Source organism: Hippoglossus stenolepis, chromosome 18 (genome assembly GCF_022539355.2).
Source record: "Hippoglossus stenolepis isolate QCI-W04-F060 chromosome 18, HSTE1.2, whole genome shotgun sequence".
NCBI classification, from domain to species: Eukaryota; Metazoa; Chordata; class Actinopteri; order Pleuronectiformes; family Pleuronectidae; genus Hippoglossus; species Hippoglossus stenolepis.
The window spans coordinates 8,981,606-9,000,834 of record NC_061500.1 but is presented as its reverse complement, the minus strand read 5'-3'; the positions used below and the strand labels follow the sequence as shown (position 1 = coordinate 9,000,834).

Here is a 19,229-nt window from a genome sequence, read left to right as displayed (position 1 = left end):
ATTTTATTAAGAGACATGTGATTATTTTATGGCTGTAGATTAAGGATAAATTGATTATTGAATTAGTCTACACACATATCCAATTATTCTCTTGTTTGATTATTTGGGTGTTTTGAACAACAGACAAAAGAATGCATTTTATGGCATTTTTGGACAACAGGATATTAGGCTTTAAAAGTTTTATAGTAAATAATAGAAAATAAGACATGATATAATATAAAAAAAGAATCAGATTATTAATCTAATTATTGATGAGTAATTAAAATATACAAAACTACGGTTTTTAATCAATAGGAATTGAAATTTTGAATTTTATACAGTCATATAATATAATAAAGAAAATAATCCAATAATTGGTGTTGAATTTGGAAATAATTCATAGTAAATTATCAAAATACAAAATAATTACAATACTTTGAATTGAGATTTAGATATTTAATGATAATAATAATAGAAAAGTCTGGTGTTGCTGTGTGTTTCATAACATGAGGATAATTTCATCAACATTTGTATTTGGGAGTTCCTAGTCTGGCCAGTCACCTTGACAACATTGGCCCAATGACAGCGCACACGCGAACTAGGCCAGCCAATCAGAGGCGGCCGCCGGAGCTGCCTGTCATGTGTGCCCCGCTTCAACCTGCACCGTGTTGTGTTTGTGTGTCTGCGGACATGATGAAGCCCCGCAAATCACGCAGCGACTCCCTCACGACCCCCCGCACATGAGGACCCCGGTCACCGCAGAGGACGCACGGAGCCGGGCCGAGAGGCAGCAGCAGCCCCGCCGCCGGGACTCGGGAGCGAGGCGGCGCTGGATGAGAAGCAGCGGAGTCTGACTTGGCGTTTTTTTCTCCCCGGTGACAGAGACACAATCTCCGCGGCGCATCTCCTCGCGTCCTCCCCGCCCTTCTCCTCCTCCTCCACCTCCTCCGCCTCCTCCTCGCCCGCCGACCATGGCCCTGGTGACTCTGCAGCGCTCCCCCACCCCCAGTGCAGCATCCTCGGCCAGCACGACCAACAGCAGTGCGGGGGAGGTGAGTGGAAGGAGCCGGTGTCTGCTCTTTGTGTCCGCGGCGTGAGATGAATGCGCCTGCAGGATTTCTCCTCAACAACAGTCTGGGTGGTTGCTGGACATCGTGCAGGGGGTGGGGTGCGGCGGGGGGTTCGCCTCACTTCCGTCACTGCTGAGAAACTTGATTTATTTGTGTTATAACAGCACCAGACTTGTATGTGGCAACTGTGGCGGCGGATTTGTAAACAAAATCCTGCACAGGGGGGAGAGGAAGAGGGAGGAGGAGGAGGTGGTGGTAGGGGGTTTAAGCTGTCAGAACAAAGTGCTCATTTTGCTGCTGCACAAACATTTGCTGCTGTTTGTGTTCAGGTTTGTCCTCCCTGCTTTGGTGCTGGGCTCTTTTTATTGGCAGCAGTGCAGTCTGGGTGATTGGGGGGAGAAGGAGACTTTAAAGGTCCAGTGTGTGAGATTTAGGTGAAAGGGATCTATTGGCAGAAAGTGAGTCAAATATTGTTTCGTCTAAAATTGTACGAATGGCTGTTTTCTTTAAAGGGCCCTTTTATATTTAAACACTTTATCTTTACGACGGGAGGACGCCATGTTTTATTTAAACAGTAGCCCAGACTGGACAAACTAAACTCCTTTTGAGTTTTTATGACAACTGAAGGCTAACACGGGTTCTCTTTCATGTTTGTTATTCAGCTGCGACACGCAACTTCACCACTAGATGTCACTAAATTCTACACGCTGAAACTTTAAAAGGGAAATGCCATAACCTGCGATATAACGATAATATCACGACACTTTCTGCATTAATTGATATATTCCAAGATAATCATATAACAATACGATGTGATATCTGTCTAACTGAAGAAGAAAATGCCCCTAAAGAGGTAAAGTGCAGGATTTGTGTAGCTATTTACTGCAATTCGGTGTCACAGACGCACACTGAGAGCGAGCAAAGTACAAAAAGTACATTAAGTTTTACCGTAGTGCCTCTGTCAAAAGTCCAAAACTATACATATGTAAATAACCAAATAAGTAATAATATCGCCAGCATTTCTATCATCTATAATTATAACGATTTACTGCTGTATCGATATTTTGTCCCACTTCTATTTATGAACTTGCAGAAACACTATAAAAAGAAAAACTAACTTAGTAAGTCACGTAGGATGCTGCAGAGGCCACAACCAGAACCACATTAAACAATCTTATGTATGAGCCATAATCTAATATTTAAACACAGCATCAAACAAAGTCATCGCAGCACCAGAGTCGTTGCTCCAGTTTCACATTTTTAAGGAAAGTGGATAAAGTGCTCGTAAGTAGGCTGAAGGAGCCGAGGCTCAAAAACAAGCAGTGACAATCTTCCTTCAGTTGATAAGTGATTTTCTTTTTTTAAATATCGGTTTCCTCTCACTGTTCTGCAAGAGTCAGCAGCCGGAGGAATAACTGGTGTGATGTGTTATTTTCCTGAACTTGAAGGTGTCCTCACGAGTCAGCTGACAGCTCCATGGGACTTTTCATATATGAGATCACAGCATTGACCAGGAAGAGCCAGCAGATGGCGCTGGAACACCGTATTCCAATTTACACATAATCACTGATTGGCTCAACTGTACCAACTCACACATTTAAAGAATTAAACAACAATTAATTGAGTTACTGTGCAGGACACAACAATTCCCCTGTTCTTCATGTCTGCAGCCACAAACACTAGATTCACAGAGAGAGTTGTTTTCAGCTCAGGAGTAAAATGTAAAATCTCTTGCTTTTGTTCACACAGTGTAACACTCGGTCAGTTTTTAAATTGTCTGCCTTGTTTTTGTCTTTCAGGACTTTGGAAGTGAGGATGACCGGAAAACTAATCAGAGGTGAGATCTCTCTCTTTTAAAAAGTTAAACAACTATTACACAAAACAACATTTTACTGCAACGAAAAGCTGGAATCAAACTCCAGTGTCCAGATACATTTTTTGTTATTGTTGACTCTTTTTTTTTTGGCTTTAGCTGCTTTTAAACTTACCCTCCTCCATGGTCAGTGTGTTTGACTTCTTTATAAAACACCCAGGGACCTAAAATAGAAGAAAATAAAAACAGGCATCAATAAAAATCGACAAATCTTTCGTCATAATTACTTATTAGTAATTTTAAAACATTTCAGAGTTGTAGAATGTGTGTTTTTCTGATTTATAAAGAGAAATATGACACTTTTTGTGGCTTCTGCATTGAAAATCTGTGTCAATCACTGAAAATATTCTTTTAAAAACAATTTCCATTTTCAACTGACATAAACAAGAGGTTATGTGGAAGCTCCTCATCAGCACTTGTCTCTCGTACAGTCTATATTCAGTCTCTCTTCTCTCATGGCTCTGAGTGTCTCACTGTGAAGGAGGAAAAACTGTCTGGCAGTGCTGTTGATTAACGTGACTGGTTTAACAGTTACATTAACGGAGATCACGCAAACAGTTGTTCCTGCTCGGTCACAAAGCTTTTCTTTAATCAGCACAACGTCACAGAGGCAATAGTTTGTGTCAGCAAAGCTCTGGCACAGAGTCTGTCATTGTGCTCGGTGCCTGTGTGTGTGTGTGTGTGTGTGTGTGTGTGTGTGGGTCCGTCACAGTTGAAACAGTCGTGTCATGCTTTGTCTGACTCAGTGGGTGACATGTTTCTGCTGCTCAGTGATTCATCAGTGTTACAGATTCTGCACGTCAAACTTTCAGCCTGACGCCAAGGCAGCGTCTTCCACCGCCTCCCCGCACCTGCGTGAATGATGCTATTGTGGCCGAGCGTTGCGGAGGGAGCGCTGCCTGTGAGGAGGAGACGGGGAGGAGACACAACGGCACGGATGAGGAGAATCGAGCACCGGGGTGGTGGGAGTAGGGAGGGGAAGGACGGGCTGGGACCAAGACCATGATGAGACACACATGCTGCCAGAGGAGGCTGCAGCCGGGTATGCAGGTTTAGAAGATGAACTGGAAATAGGTTCATATTGGAAAAGTTAGTGTTTTATCAGGAAACAGTAGAACAAGCGTCAGGATGCATCTGGGGGTGAAACCGTCACATAAAGCCATGTTGACCGTGCTGCCTGACTTTGTGGAGAAAGCTGCTCTGACTCGGAGGGAGATCTGTCGCATGTAAGTTTTCACAGCGGCACAAACACATTAGGACACAATAGTGGACACTTTTTTGAGCTAGTCGTACTTAGTGGGAGTACGTGAGGTCTGGTATTTCATTTAACAGCATCAAAAAGTTCACGTTTGAAGGACAGGAGATGATTTTATAAACGCGCTGGCTCTTTTTTAAAGCTTTAATCTGGGTCATAAATGAGGATTTTTCTTTCTTGTTAAGTTATTTTTTGGTACGTCAAGCTTTGTTGGTAATTAACCTCGCTGTCGCAGTCGTCTGCATAAATTTGAAAAGGAACAGTGACACCACGTAGCAGAGGAGCTAAAACAAAAGGCCTTGTGATGGTCCCACTCAGTCATACCAGGCTTTGTGTGTGTGTGTGTGTGTGGTGGTTGGGAAAGTGGAATGAGACTGTGGTTAAACAAAGCGGCGCCCTGTCCTGTCTGAGGAGAGACACTGAAGCGCTCCTCCTGCTCACTGCGGCCCTCACAGTGTCTCATGACCCAGGAGTTCTGCGTCCAAAAAGAGACTGGACTGGGGAGCCAGGTTTTAAAGCCACAGAGCTGGATCAGGACTGACAAGGCTCCCGTCCTCCTCGTGCCCACTGACTGCACATAAATATACAGTGTCATGACTGTTCCTGTGTTTCTCTCCTTGATGTGATTCCATTTCTAATTTGGCCACAATGACAAATCTACAACCTTAATGGAGACTCTTTGAGACACACAGACACACACAACCGAAAACCTCCAGACCAAAGTCATTTAGAGGGATGAGACCAGAGTTAGTCTTTACAGTTACAAATCATGATCGTGGTGGCAGCTGATAGTGGCTCATGATGGTGGATTGTGGATCATGGTGGCATCTGATTGTAGTTTCCTCACTCTTGTTTCATGAGTAGATGGTGTTTTGTGACAATCATCTATAACAGATCTTGTGGGATTGAAATGATTTTCCTTCTAAGTCAAGTTTGATTTTTTTCAGGACTTGAATCTGGAAGTTTCCTCCGAATATTGAAGGTCACTCGTCCCCCAAAGTTCACTGTTCCTGAAGCCTTCAATTTATGTTCCACTCCTTTTTGTTTCAGCCTCAGTGAGAGTTTCTTCATGGTCAAGGGAGCCGCCCTCTTCCTCCAGCAGGGCGGCAGTGCACAAGGACCAGAGACCCCAAGCCACCACAAACATGCAGGTAGGAACAGACACAAACAACTGAACAGAGAAGCTTTTCTCTTCTTCTTTTTGAGCTGCTGACAAAAGAAAAACATGTTTTCTGTGGTGACTCTTTCCCTCTGTGGGTTTTGTGTTTATTCTCAACTGTTACCGAGCTGGGTGTGACCCGCAGTTAACACCGGGGACGCCCAAAAATGATTTAAACAAAGAAAAAGCCAGTTTGCTGAAAGCTATTTCAAATGAATAGACAGTTACTGTTTACAAGCTCCTGCTGAACAATGCTGAAGTCGTCCTCCAGCTCTCAGTGACTGATGATGTGTGTTGTCTGAATTACTGCAGGTATATGTGTTTTTCTTCTGCCCAAACTTTACACAATCACACCGCTGCTCTTTGTCTGCACATCAAAGTGACATCAAAATTTGTCATAGTCATGCTCAGTCTAAAAATAAACTCAACGCTCAGTACAGTCCTTTTAAATTATTTCTTTTAAATAATTCAAGGTCCTTATCTGACGTCCTTGTTGAGTCTGAAGTCTGGATTCAGTCTGTACACGACTCAGGTGACTAACATACATGATAACCAGCAGGTTGTAGGGTGTAGATTTGTCTTCATTGAGAGAAATGTGCAAACATTTGCTAATGCACAGTGAGAAGAGGCTGAATGGTCAGTTTGTAGCTGAGCTTCAGGGCCTGATCAAACCTGCTATTGACATCCGTCCTTAGAGATCTGATCAAAAGCGGACAGTGTTCACACCTGGTGTTACAATGTGTCCTGAACGTGTTTCCTGTGGCCACTTGTGATCGGATCTCACGTCCCCGCTCTGTATGCAAATATACACAAAACCAAATTATGCTGTTTGAGGAGACAGGTGTCCGATGTCACTGTGTGTGTGGGGGGGAGATTTTGAGAGAGAGAGGACATCAGCTGGGTCAGGGGTCCTTCACATGTGGCCCAGGACGCATTCGTGTTCACACAGAGAAAAGACTGTGGCCACGTGTGTCCCAGACCGTCTCAGGACTCGTTAGGGTGCGTGCACTTAGTGGTGACCACTTGTGATTGGATCACTCAGGACTGATGATAATACCAGATCTGAGCAGGTTCTTAGTTTTTGTGTCATTAAGCCCAGATAGTGCAACCTGTTAATGTGTGTGTGTGTGTGTGTGTGTGTGTGTTATTATGTCTGTATTGTGAGTTGGGATATTAGTGTCTTTCAGATTATCATTATAAAAGTGCTTCAATCAGACCACGTCAGAAAAAAGACTTAAATCATCTGCATCTTCTTCTATTTTGATCATCAGTCTCAAAATGTTTCACTTTCAGGTGATTTACCTCAACACCTGCAGGTCATGTTTAAGATCCTCCGCTCTGAAGATCGCATTAAACTGGTTCGTATGATTCCTACTCTTCATTTCTCATGGGTCGGGGCTTATCTTGACGACAGCAGTAAACACGATATTCTTATTTTTCCTTTTGTTTCCACAGGCGGTGCGGTTAGAGAGCGGATGGTCGGACCGGGTGCGCTACATGGTCGTCATCTACACCAACGGTCATCAAGATACAGAGGAGAATATCGTCCTGGGAATGGACTTCACAGACAAGGACAAGTAAATAATCTCCCAGCAGCCTCACATTCACACACAGTACCCTTCACACCGATTATTATGTTTTTAAATGATGTGTCCTTTCTGACCCTCAGTAAAAACTGCTCCATTGGGATGGTGCTGCCACTGTGGAGTGATACCAACATACATTTAGATGGAGATGGGTGAGTTTCATTTTCTCCTTTTGATGAAAGATGGAATATAAATGCTTGAATCAGCCGTACAAGTGTAGCTACAGAACTACTATAAAAATGATATTTTATTTATATAGCACCTCTCACATATAAAAATAACACAAAAACAAATAAAGACAGTGAAATGGAAGCTGGTTTAAAGGTCTGAAGCTGGTTTTACTGCCCCCCAGTGCCAGAGGAGTGAACTACCCTCATTTCTCTGTTCCTGCTGACCTGTTAACATTGTCCCTGTGTCTGTGTGCTGGAGGAATGTTCCACTGGTTCACGGCCTGAATAGTCCCATGAAACGAGCCCCGTCCAGTCCGTGTTTACACCCCATCATCACGCCTCATCTCTACCCGGACTCAAACTAATCTTCCTCCTTCTCCTCCTCTTCCTCTTCTTCCTTCTCCACCAGTGGTTTCAGCGTGAACACAGCGGGGCGCTCACATGTCTTCAAGCCTGTGTCCGTGCAGGCAATGTGGTGAGCAAACTGTTTTTGTTTACATGGGATTACTGCGGCGTGTGGGGTGTGTCGGTTGAGACTTTTACATTAAGTAAATAGAAACAGGTTTTAGTCCATATGCACCAACCACAGGACATGTTGTTGTTATCTGGTGCCAAAGTGAGTCGTAACATAAATCACATGAAAAATACAATCGTAAACATTCCTTAACTTGTACACCGAAAAAACTATGTCTGGCTTAGAAATATGTTATAAATCAGATTTTAGTTGAAATTTGTGACATTGTGAATATGTTACAACTTGTAAACTGAAGAACCATCCATCACTGGACACTGGTCTCCCTTCTAGAGTGTGAAGTTGGTTTATCCCGTAGACATTTAATTTGCAGTTTAAAAGGAACCAAAGAAAAGAAATCCATACATTTTAAAGTTCTGTCACCTTAAATCTTCATTGTCCTTTAAAGTTTTTGACCACTATTCACACACTATTTCCTCAGAGACCTCCTCTTGCAGCAGCATGCCACCTGCTGGTCACTCATCAGAATTACAAAATAAACAAGTCTGCCTTGTTCTCCTGTCTATCTGCTCCTGTCACGTTATTTGTGGTCTTCAAGCCTTTTTGCTGTGCGTTGCCACAGGTCTGCCCTGCAGGTCCTGCACAAAGCGTGCGAGGTGTCGCGCCGGCTCAACTACTTCCCAGGGGGCATTGCCCTCACGTGGATGGCCTTCTATGAGAGCTGCATCACCTCGGAGCAGAGCTGCGTCAATGAGTGGAACACCATGACCGACCTAGAGACCACCCGGCCCGACTCCCCCACCATGTTTGTCGACCGGTGAGAAGCTTCAGGCTGCATCTCGCCACAGTTTCAGTTGCAGTACACCTACACTTCAATGGATTTAATAGCATTGGTCTTACTCATAGACTGTGTATAAAGATCCTATAGATACACTCTACCAGTTGTGAGCCACTCTGAGCTGTCAATCATGCTGTTTTTATTGCATCTATTAACTCATTTAAAAATGACCACTAATATAGAGCATGTGGGGTTTTCAGCCAGCCACCAGGGGGCGACCATGATGACGTGGCTTCACTATGGGTTTTATTGTCGTCCATCTTTATATGAAGTCTATGGTCTAGCTTGTGTATGTTGTTTTCAGCTGAACGAACATATTGACCTATTGATTTTTTTCTGTGCAGGCCGACCGAGCGAGAGAGAACAGAGTGCCTCATTAAAGCCAAGCTACGCAACATCATGATGTTTCAGGACCTGGAGAACATCACGTCCAAGGAGGCATGTTTTAAACTAACACCTCATCTGTGTGCATTTGTTCTAGATCTGTCTATAATCCTGTAAAGCTATATACTAGTATTTGACTGAATGTGGGAAATACGTGATTTAATAAATAGATATTTGTACATGTTTGTTTCTCGACATCAGATCCGTAACGAGCTGGAGCAGCACATGAGCTGTAACCTGAAGGAATACAAGGAGTTCATAGACAACGAGATGCTCCTGATCCTGGGTCAGATGGACAAGGCCACACTTATCTTGGACCACGTGTACTTGGTGAGAGTTTTTACATCATACTTCTACATTATATTCTTAATTTTTACCACATGCTGATACTTAAATACACACCGTGGTTCTTCTTTTCTCAATAAAATACCGTTAAATTAGCCTTTAAGAAATAAAGCCCTAATAATCAAATTAAAATTTTTACTGTCTTTACCTTCGTAGGGCTCAGAGTGGAACGCTTCAAACCTTGAAGAGCTACGTGACTGCGGGTGAGCTGATAAACATACATAATATTTTGGTGTATTCTTACACAGGATTTAATAAATTATATGCATGTATATTTTAACTGGAAGCTGCTAATATACATATGTCCCCTGTTAGATTAACTTTAGTCGTGTCTGGCTGATGTATTGATTTATTTCATCTTTCAATTGATAAAGTTTGTTACTGTGGAATAATCAAACCTCTTAAAGCAAAATTTACTTGATTTATAAGTAAGTGAGATGTGCAGCGTGTCGCCCAAAAGAAATTGTGCTGGCTAATGCGTAAATGGTTTGAATGTGGACAATTTCAGAAAGAGAATTGAATCTGGTCCCTGCATTGACAGTTAACGTTCCTTCATTTTTCCCTGCAGAGTGGGCTACATCCTGAACGTGACCAGAGAGATTGACAACTTCTTCCCTGGGCTGTTCTCGTATCACAACGTGCGTGTGTACGACGAGGACGCCACCGACCTGCTGGCCCACTGGAACGACACCTACAACTTCATCGTCAAAGCCAAGTGAGGCGCCGCACATAAAAAATAAAGCAGTGAGCTGAGTGGAGGGTGAAATTATCCAGATATATGGACTGTAACAGCCTGGTGTTATGGCCTATGCTGACGATAGAGTGTAACAGTGCTCCTACAGCACTGTGGTATTATTAGATGGAGTTTTTAGACTTTTTTATGAGCTGTCACAGTTCGACTGTCTTACATCATTCATTATCCAGGACCAGAACCAGGGCTATGGTCATGCAGGACACATTTTTCTTGTCTCCAAATACATCACACAACTGTGAGTTGCTCCAGTAATAGAGAGAGATTAAATGGTGCAGTCGGACTGGTTGCTATGCAACTGTCTACCCATGCTCACCTGATGTAAAAAAAAAAAAAAAAGAAGATGTTTGTAATGTGAAGCTTTAAAACAGCACAATCCTAAAAATCCCGACATCCTATTTATCTAATAATAGTGTGTAATAGTTTCTGATCCATGCTTCACTTTCCTAACATCATCAACTTAATCATCAAATAATGAGATCTCCTTCCCGTCCAATAGGAAGAATAACTCCAAGTGTCTGGTGCACTGTAAGATGGGGGTGAGCCGGTCGGCCTCGACAGTTATTGCCTATGCAATGAAAGAATATGGCTGGTCTCTGGAGAAAGCCTACAACTTCGTCAAGCAGAAGCGGAGTATAGCCCAGCCAAACGCTGGCTTCATGAGGCAGCTGGCGGAGTACGAGGGAATCCTGGACGCCAGGTAGGAAGTCTACAGGTCTCACTGAGGATTGCTCAAGTCATGGGGGGTGGTACACAATTACACAAGCTTCACATGTAAACCAAAGTTTACTTGTCCTTCACAGCAAACATCGTCACAACAAGCTATGGAGGCCTGGAACAGACGAGGAGGGATCAGATGATTTACAAGCGTCTGGCCACTGCACTGGTGGAGAGGAGACGTCCGGGCTCAGAGGAGAGGAAGCCTGGGGGGGCTGCGGGGCGTCTCCCTGCAGGGCTGTGGGCCTGGAGATGGAGCCCCTTGACTCTCTTAACTATAATTACTATTTCAGACGTTTGTCAGACTCTGCGTTAGACAGTGAGCCCTCCACCCCAGTGCGGGGCCCCCCGCTGCTGGGTATGGAGAGGGTTTTCATCGAGATTGAAGACGTGGAGAGAGACGCCCTATTGGAGGACGAGGGTTTCCCCATGGCCCATTTAGCTCTGCCGGGCGAGGGCACGGCAGCGCAGACGTGTGGACGCCTCGACCCCCTGGAGGACATGAGACTAAGACTTGAGTTCAGTACTTTGGAAGAGGAGGACGAGGAAGAGGCGAAGAAAGAGGAAGCCGAAATGGCGGCTTTGGCTCAAACACCTGGAGGTTCAGATGGGAGGAGGGCGGGGGAGGAGGGTGAGAAGACGGAGGAAAGACGGTTAGGTCTCGCCAACCTCAACACCAACAACAGCAACCGGCTAGCTGCAAAACGCAGCTGCCCTGCAGCTTTTGATGTGAGTTGAGATTGATTTCTGTTTATCTGCATATCTTAAAAATACTTTAAGGTAAAAAGCATATATAATGCTGTTAACATTTGAAATATTCTGCATGTCACTGACCATATACTGTATTCTCCTCCAATTTTACTCCTTGCAGGACAGTGCGAGCACAGGAAACCCTTTAAAGGTGAAGCCCTCCTATCAGTCCTGTAAAGACTGCTTGCGTCTGCCACAAGGTCGGCGCTGTGACCGTCCAGCAGGAGGTCGTTCCCACCGCCTCAACCCCTCCCGCCACTACAATGTCCCTTCTATATACATAGATCCGCCAGGGACCAACTTTGCTTCCACTCCAATTCTGCAGTCTCTGCCGGCCCCTGCAGTTGTCCCTCCTGACGTGATCCAGCCCTGTGCTCACCTCTACCCCTGTACCACATGCGCCCCAGGCGTCCCACCAGCGCATCGCCTGAAACTGGTCTCACCCATGAGTTGCGAGGAGGCGGAGGACATGGACGAACCAACTGCGGAAAACGTGGATGTGCAGCTAAGGGAGGGTTCAGGGACGATCAGTGCTGCTACTGCTGAAGGTTTAAAACTACAGCCTGGTGATGCAGAGGAGCTCCAGCAGCAGGCTCTGGCTCAGCTGCAAATGCCAGGACTGGGGATAGAGTTTGGTCTGGAACTGATGCGACAGAGGGCGGAGCAGCTTGAAAAGCTGCCGAGCCTGGCGATGGAGGGCCAGCTCCCGGTGGGCCCCCTGCCTTAAAGGAGGAGCTGGAGGAGGAACACTGCCTCCATCGGGTACACTATGATGGCTGAGAGCCTTTAGATGACTGCCGCTGTGGTGTCGTACCAGAAATGAAGCCTGAGTCTGACCTGTACCGTCACGTCCTGGCCTCAAGCAGCTCTCTGTGCTTTTGCGTCTGCTGGCATGAAGATCGAGATGAGGCTGGTTGTTTTCACCGTCACACCATTAAAAGCTTGAACGCTTCTGGCCATACTGGGACTGAAGACTTCTCTCGCGTCCCTTGGAGTTGCTGCCATTTTACCATCAACATGCAGGTTTAGTGGTGGTTTGTAAGATCTACTCGTTCCTTTGTGACTCCTCAGAGAGCTGTAGTTAACACTTGATGTTGATGAAAGAAAAATACCTGGAGTAACCTGCTTCTGTCGGTGTCCTGTATATTTTATCAATCCACCTCATCGAGAGTATCAAGAGGCGCTCAATGAATGTTGATCCTGTTTGATTCCAGTCAGTATGTCCTCATGCCACCACGGATAAACGGAATCCCTGTTCAACTTCACTTCTGTTTCTCTTGCCGCAGCTGCTTTTGCATCACGACGGAGCGTTTCACGTGGAAGCTTAATCATTTTTTTTAAAGGATGTGAGCGTATGTGAGCATTTGAAAAGCGTCGTACCTCGGACCACGAATATCTGTCGGACTAGTTTTGGTCAAAGACTTTTGTTTCTGCTCAGTGGCTGGTTCACCCCCCCCTCCTCCATTAATGTTAATGTAATTAAGTCCTTAAAGTGCTCAGTTTAGCCACGCATGACTTTGCAGTATTACAAAGCATATCCTCAACGTGCTTACGCAGAAAACACATTAAAAATCACCTTTCATTTTCACCAGGGTTTTGAAATACAAAAACATATTTCAACATCCAGGCATCAACAAACAATGATAAGCTTAAATATCACTCACTCTTATTCAGGTCATTTCTGATGTAACTAAAGCCATATCATGTTGCCAGGTTCAGTTTGCACCTAATTATTCTCTGGGAAACCATAAAAAAAAAAAATCAATCTTAAAGAAAGTGAAAGAAACATTCCTGAATCGTCCGGATCGGTGCCAAAATTTAAAGGGGAACTATTTCGGCCCAAGTTTTATGGAAATCCGTTTGGTAGTTTTTGCGTAATCCTGCTTTCAAACAAACAAATGGACAGAGGTGAGAACATAAGAGAAGCTGAGCACAGTTTCCTTTGACCAGTGAACCATCTGGCTCTTATGTCATAGGCTCACCCAGTAAACTTTATAATTTACAATTATTTGCAAAGGCACAATGATCACGTATAGATTTAACACTCGAGCACAACTCTAATATCCATTCACACAGCGCACAGGCATAGTTCAGATGTATATCCACATTTAGTCAGAATTAATTTCAGAGCACTAAGTCACAAAAAAAATATCAGAAATGAAAAATACACATGCTCCAAAGAAGTATTCACTTTCTCAGCTTGCAGTCCGGAGCCCATTACTGTAAGAATAATTTAATTGATGCATTAATCATCAGACAGAGGCTTGCGTTACATTTTTTGTTTGCTAATTTAATGAAATACTTGGTTACAGTGTAAAAATTAGAAAAAATATGAATTTATCAACTGACAAGACCAGACTTCCTTTTATTTTCTAAATAGAGAAGTAACCTATTAAAAAAAACTGCAAAGCCCAGTTTCACAGTCCCCTATAGTGCATCAGTTCTTCAATTCTTATTTTAACTTTTCATATTGCACATTGAACAGCGTGAGGTATATTTTTTTAACCTGTTTGGTTAAAATTAGGCCACCGATCCAAAGTTGCTGTGCCGCAGGACTTTATTCTTTGGTTGATGTTGTGTTGCTTTTGTTTTTTTGGGCACACTGGGTGTGCTAGAGTGGTTCTGAATGACGCCTGTTTAGGAAAAGCACATGCAAGTGTTATTACTGTGTATAGAGATCCAAGTGCTTCAGGAGAACTGTACAAAGAATGGATGCAAATTATTGAATCACCTTTTCTAATCATTTATTGTTTTTAGATTTTGCTTTTCTTTCAAATCTATCTGTAGAAACTTAGGGGGAAAAAAACAATAATGCCTCCTCTGTTCCTTCTCCTCTCTTAAATGAATCCCAGGGAGCTGCAGGTTTGCTCCACTAGTTAGATTTAAGTAATGTGGTTTTGCCTTTAACCGGTTCCTTCCCCTCATGTGGACATTTGAGTCTGGTGCAACAACAGCACTTACAGAAAGTTGCCATAAATAGTTCAGAGCTGAAAGCATTAAGAAGCGTAGTGTAAAAGACGGACTAAAGGAATAGTATATTGAGTATATGACATATTTAGCTCAACATAAAGACTGAAGGAGAAGCCTGGTTCTGAAAAGTCTGGCACCTCTAAAGTAATTATTTCGTTAAATCTGAAAAACCAAAAGTGTACAAAACATTTTTCAAGTACACTGGAAGTAGGGGGTGCAGCACATCCTACTGGTAAAAGGCTGTAAGTGCAAGGCAAAAAAAAGTTGTCATAATCAATCAAATCAATTGAAATTATTAAATGGATGTATCATTTTTATAACTTCAGTGTAATTTTCAATTTTGATTTCATTTTCCAACATTCACTGCATTTTCTGAAGCCTCCCTCGTGCACAAATGTAGAACGTATCATAGACGACAGGCACAAACTGAAAGGATAATGGATTTAAGTTGTGGAAATGCAAGGTTAGATATGTCTCAAAAAGATCATTAGATTTTATTTTACTGCACCTTACCAGGAGGGTGCCATGGATATAGAATATATCTTGAGTCAAGATGGGTATGATTTAATTGCCTCCAGTCTATTTGTAATTTTTACAAAAACCCATGTTTGCTGTTCCTCCATTTCTAGTCCTTATGCTAAGCTAAGCGGCCGCATTAGGTTTTCCATTCAGACATCACAGTGATACCTCCTCCTCCAACTCTTGACAACAAAGCAAACAAGCATCTCAAAATCTCCAACAATTCCTTCAGTGTATTCTTCATGTAATTCTGAATGAATGCAGTGGTTCTCAGTAAGTTATTGGCCGGACGACGGTGCTCGACAACTCTCCGCTTGTGTTTCCTGACCGCAGCACAGATATTTGGTTGTTTGCTTCACGTGTTGAGTTTGTTTTTGCATTTAAGTGCCTTAACCTCGGCCTTAGCTTCGCCATAAAGCATCACAGGCTTTGCAGAGTTTCTGTGAGTGTGTTGAAGGTCTGATTTCTTTTTTTTTGTACATGACTTCCCCTCACTCCCAATAATAACCACGCTCTTTGCAATGTATAACTCGGCACATTAATATAATGTATGCAAACACAGATAAGCTCATGCACAGCAGCCTCCTCTTCCTCAACAGACACATACTTGATGGACTTCCATTTATTAAATAGCCTATAATAATATTGTACTTGTTTGATATTGTTGAAACTTGTGGTATTGGTTCAATAGCTGGCTGAGGAACCTTACTTGCTGGAATGAGAACTATCATTTATTTACATTAAAGCATAAGGATAAGAAGGATTTAATTAAGTCTCCGACATTTACCAGTCTGTAAATACTTTTCTCTTCCATTTATTATTGAGTCAAGAAGCTTGCGGATGTGGTCAGTACTAAGAAAAGCACTGAACGCTTCTGTGTCTCGTGCACAGCGAAAAAAAAATAAAAGATTCGGGGGGTCATTTCTAATTCAGTCACATGACTTACGGCTCTATATTAAAAATGGAAATTATAGATTTTTTATTTATTATTATTGCATCATTCCCAGGCATCAAACTGACAATCCTACTTTAAGGGCCAGAGGCTGAGGACGGACATTAAATAAGACATATATTGTATTTTCAGGGGATGGGGGGGCGTTTATAGAGTGGATTGATACAGAGCACAAGTTTGCCCCCTAATGCATGAGACGAGTGGAAACTACAGAACATGAAAAACCTACCTGGGAGGAGGATTTTGTTGATCGTCTTTTGTTTACTTGTACTGTACATTGCCAATGTTCATGTGTAATGCACTTTTTTTTACATTTTGTTAAACTGATGTCCAGTCTAATGTTTATCATGGAAATAAACCATTTCCTCTGCAGAATGGGCTTACTGTGCTGATAATTGTGCACGTATTTGATTCAACTCAATTCTATTTGTAAAGTACCATATCATAACAATACATTATACATATTTGAGACCTTAAAAATTAGAGAGAAACCCAACAGTTCCCACAACAAGTAAGCATGGACAGATAAACAGATCTTATTTGTGTTTTCACTACACTGTAAATATCGATTCTCCTGGTTATGAGGAGGTATCAATCCAGCAAGAGAAACTTAAAGGGAAAAAACATCATGAGGAGGCTCGAGTCCTCATGCAGCGGCCGAAGGTTTGGTTCCGACCCGGCCCTTTGCCCATTCTCTCTCCGCCAGTTCAGACTTCCACTGTCCAGTCAATAAAGGTGAAGTACACAAAAGGTACCATGAGGGAAGTCCTGTATGTGCATCTCTGTATATGTCTGATTGAAGCGCTCCCATCTCTGGCAGCCCGTGGCCTTGCTCTCTCAGTGAGATTAACCGGGCAGAGAGCAATCTTATTGAATTATTCAAATTATGTCTGCCTGACATGAGGCAGGTGACAGCTGAAGGAAAGGATCTCCTCCGAACACTAGAGTCTGACACAGGCAGAGGGAGCATCTTTTTTAAACACCAGCCTCAGTAAGTATCTACCTTTTCTGCAGTATTACGCCTCAATGACATGTTTATATCAAGGTAACTTTAGTCTTTATTAAATATCTTCTAAAACTTTTTTTTGGATGCAAGTATTAATAAGAACAGTCAGTATTGAGTTGGATGGTGAGGTCTACAGCAACAACAGGTCAGGAGGAGAATTTAAATGTTAAAAGGTCAGTTGCCACATTAATGACAGAAACAAAATATTTGTGATATTAAAACTGCAGTCTCTGTATTGTATATGCTTATGCTGGATACATCTTGTATAACTATATTCTACACAACCAGAAATTGCTCAATAGGAGCTGCTATGTTGCATTAATCCATCAACTTTAAAATAAGCACATTTATCTTTATCTTTTTTATGACTAAGTTCTGTCGTAGAGAAAGCTATGAAACTTTCACTGTCAAACTAGATCATGTGTCTGAATACCATCCTGTCTTAGAGCCAATTTGAAGTGGAGTTATATTATGTCATACACTGCTCTTAAGGCCTGTCACAGTGTTTTGTAGAAGGAAAACAAAGTCGGAGGTAATTGACTGGGCTAATAGTTTGTGCACTCTGTATCACAAGTCTCTTATAAAGTGTGTGTTTGGTATTAAAAGCATGAGATGCACAAGAACGAGTGATGTAAGGAGAGAGGGAGAATGAGGCGGGGGTTCACAGAGCCAGAGTCACAGATGCCTCTAATGCTGCTATTGTAACACATCCATCCTGAAATAACACTTTGAGATACACTAAAGCTACAAGGGCACGTGTCTGTCAAGCGTTGGATCAATGTGAGCAACATCATATCCTAAAACCAGCCTGTGTCGTGACAATACAAACGCTGCTGAAAGACAAGCCTATTGTTACATGTTCTGTAAATTCTATTAGTGTGTGTTTGTGTTGTGCGTGTCGCAGAAGCACAAACACACCGTCAGATGAACTCAATGATTGCTTTAAGTTAAACTTACCATTCATACATTACTCTAAGCCAACAAATTTTTAAGCTTAAATTAAAAATGTTGACCCTTTTAATTATAGCTTAATACTTAAACTGTTAATCTGTCAATTGTAACAACCATTAACTATTGCTTATATTTTGTATTTCATCCACCACATTTAACTCTTATGTAATACTTTTATTTTGTATTTGAACCATTTATCCATCACTGTTAACTAACTGTTAATCAATTGCTTTTATTTTGTTTATCCATCCAAATTCTCAGCTGCCTGGCACTTTCAGCGTGTGGTGTTCAGATTTCAAAGTTGGATCAATATACATAAATATAGTTCTTTATAGATTATTTATTTATAGATAAAAAGGAGCCAATAAACATCAAGGGGAATCATTTTTATTTATGTGCTGTGGACAAGTATGTTCATGTAATGGACTGACAAGTGTCACTCAGCACTTCTTAATGCTTCAAATACCACGAGCAGCGGAGCACATGATTGCAGCCGAGGGGTGAAGAGGTTCTGTCACCTCTCTTTCCTCACTCACTTCTCAACTCCAGAAACCAACGGCTCTTTAGGAGGAAATGTGGCATTTTGGGATTCAACATAATCCTAAACCAACTGTTAGGTTAAGTTATGTGTACAGGAGCTGTCCCTTTAGTTGTGCGTTTGCAGCCTAAAAATACTCCTGATTCCAAATGCCACTTTAAAGCCCGTTGAGCCGTTTTCCCTTTGTAATAATCTCTCCTCCACCATCCATCATGTCGGTGGTTAAACTCGCATCGGGCGCCGCACAAACAGTTCGGTTCAGCAGTCGAGCCACTTGTGACTCGCATCACGTATTCCAGGTGACCTTTCTATAGACCCGGCCGTAACCAAAACAATCACAAACATTGAGATAGTTTGAAGGGAGGCGCACAAAGAAACCTTGTCTCCAAACCGGTAATTGACAGTGCGTGATGTCCCACACTGCGCTGGCTCGGAAGAGACATGTTTGTACAAAATTAGTTATCAAATTCACAAATCCTGACAAACAAGACTTTGATGTAATTGAAGACTTATTAATATACATCTTAAAATGTAACGTCCGTGTATTTGGAAGTATTTAAGAGAACGCATTTTTCTCTGGGCATTATATTTGACCTTGGCACCTGGCGGATGATCGCTTATCTCACTTGTCTTGTTTCCTTTTTGGCCTACTGACTCACTGGCAGCAGTCGGACCTTTAATTATAGCAACAGCAGCATTCCTTTGTGACAGAATGGGGGGAGATAGGCAGAGAGGCCATGGGAGGGCAAGTGTGAGCCATATAGACGAATATACAAAAATAGAGAAAGATTCACGATAGTCATAGATGGACAGCAGTGTCTGTTGTGTGGTTTAATTTCATTAGGACGGGGAGGAACGCCATCCTTATTAGGCTACTATAACTACGCCGCTGTGTCTTGACATTTGTCTCTCTCTTTTCCTAATGCTAAGACCGAACAACGACC

General features: G+C 42.6%; 1 protein-coding gene across 2 annotated transcripts; it reads left to right on the top strand.

The window, feature by feature from the left end:
• Positions 1-634: 634 nt before the first annotated feature.
• Positions 635-16,165, top strand: ssh1b (slingshot protein phosphatase 1b). 2 transcript variants are annotated; one of them, XM_035184212.2, is made up of 15 exons: positions 635-1,031; positions 2,849-2,886; positions 5,228-5,328; positions 6,630-6,694; positions 6,792-6,913; positions 7,006-7,074; positions 7,502-7,567; positions 8,187-8,381; positions 8,747-8,840; positions 8,988-9,116; positions 9,288-9,334; positions 9,700-9,846; positions 10,382-10,582; positions 10,686-11,328; positions 11,471-16,165. In XM_035184212.2, the coding sequence occupies exons 1-15, from the start codon at positions 951-953 to the stop codon at positions 12,074-12,076; spliced, it is 2,604 nt and encodes an 867-aa protein (XP_035040103.1). In that variant the 5' UTR covers positions 635-950; the 3' UTR covers positions 12,077-16,165. The 2 variants fall into 2 exon arrangements, with proteins under 2 accessions (XP_035040103.1, XP_035040104.1); XM_035184213.2 differs by lacking the exons at positions 635-1,031; positions 2,849-2,886 and adding an exon at positions 3,917-4,148.
• Positions 16,166-19,229: the final 3,064 nt, after the last annotated feature.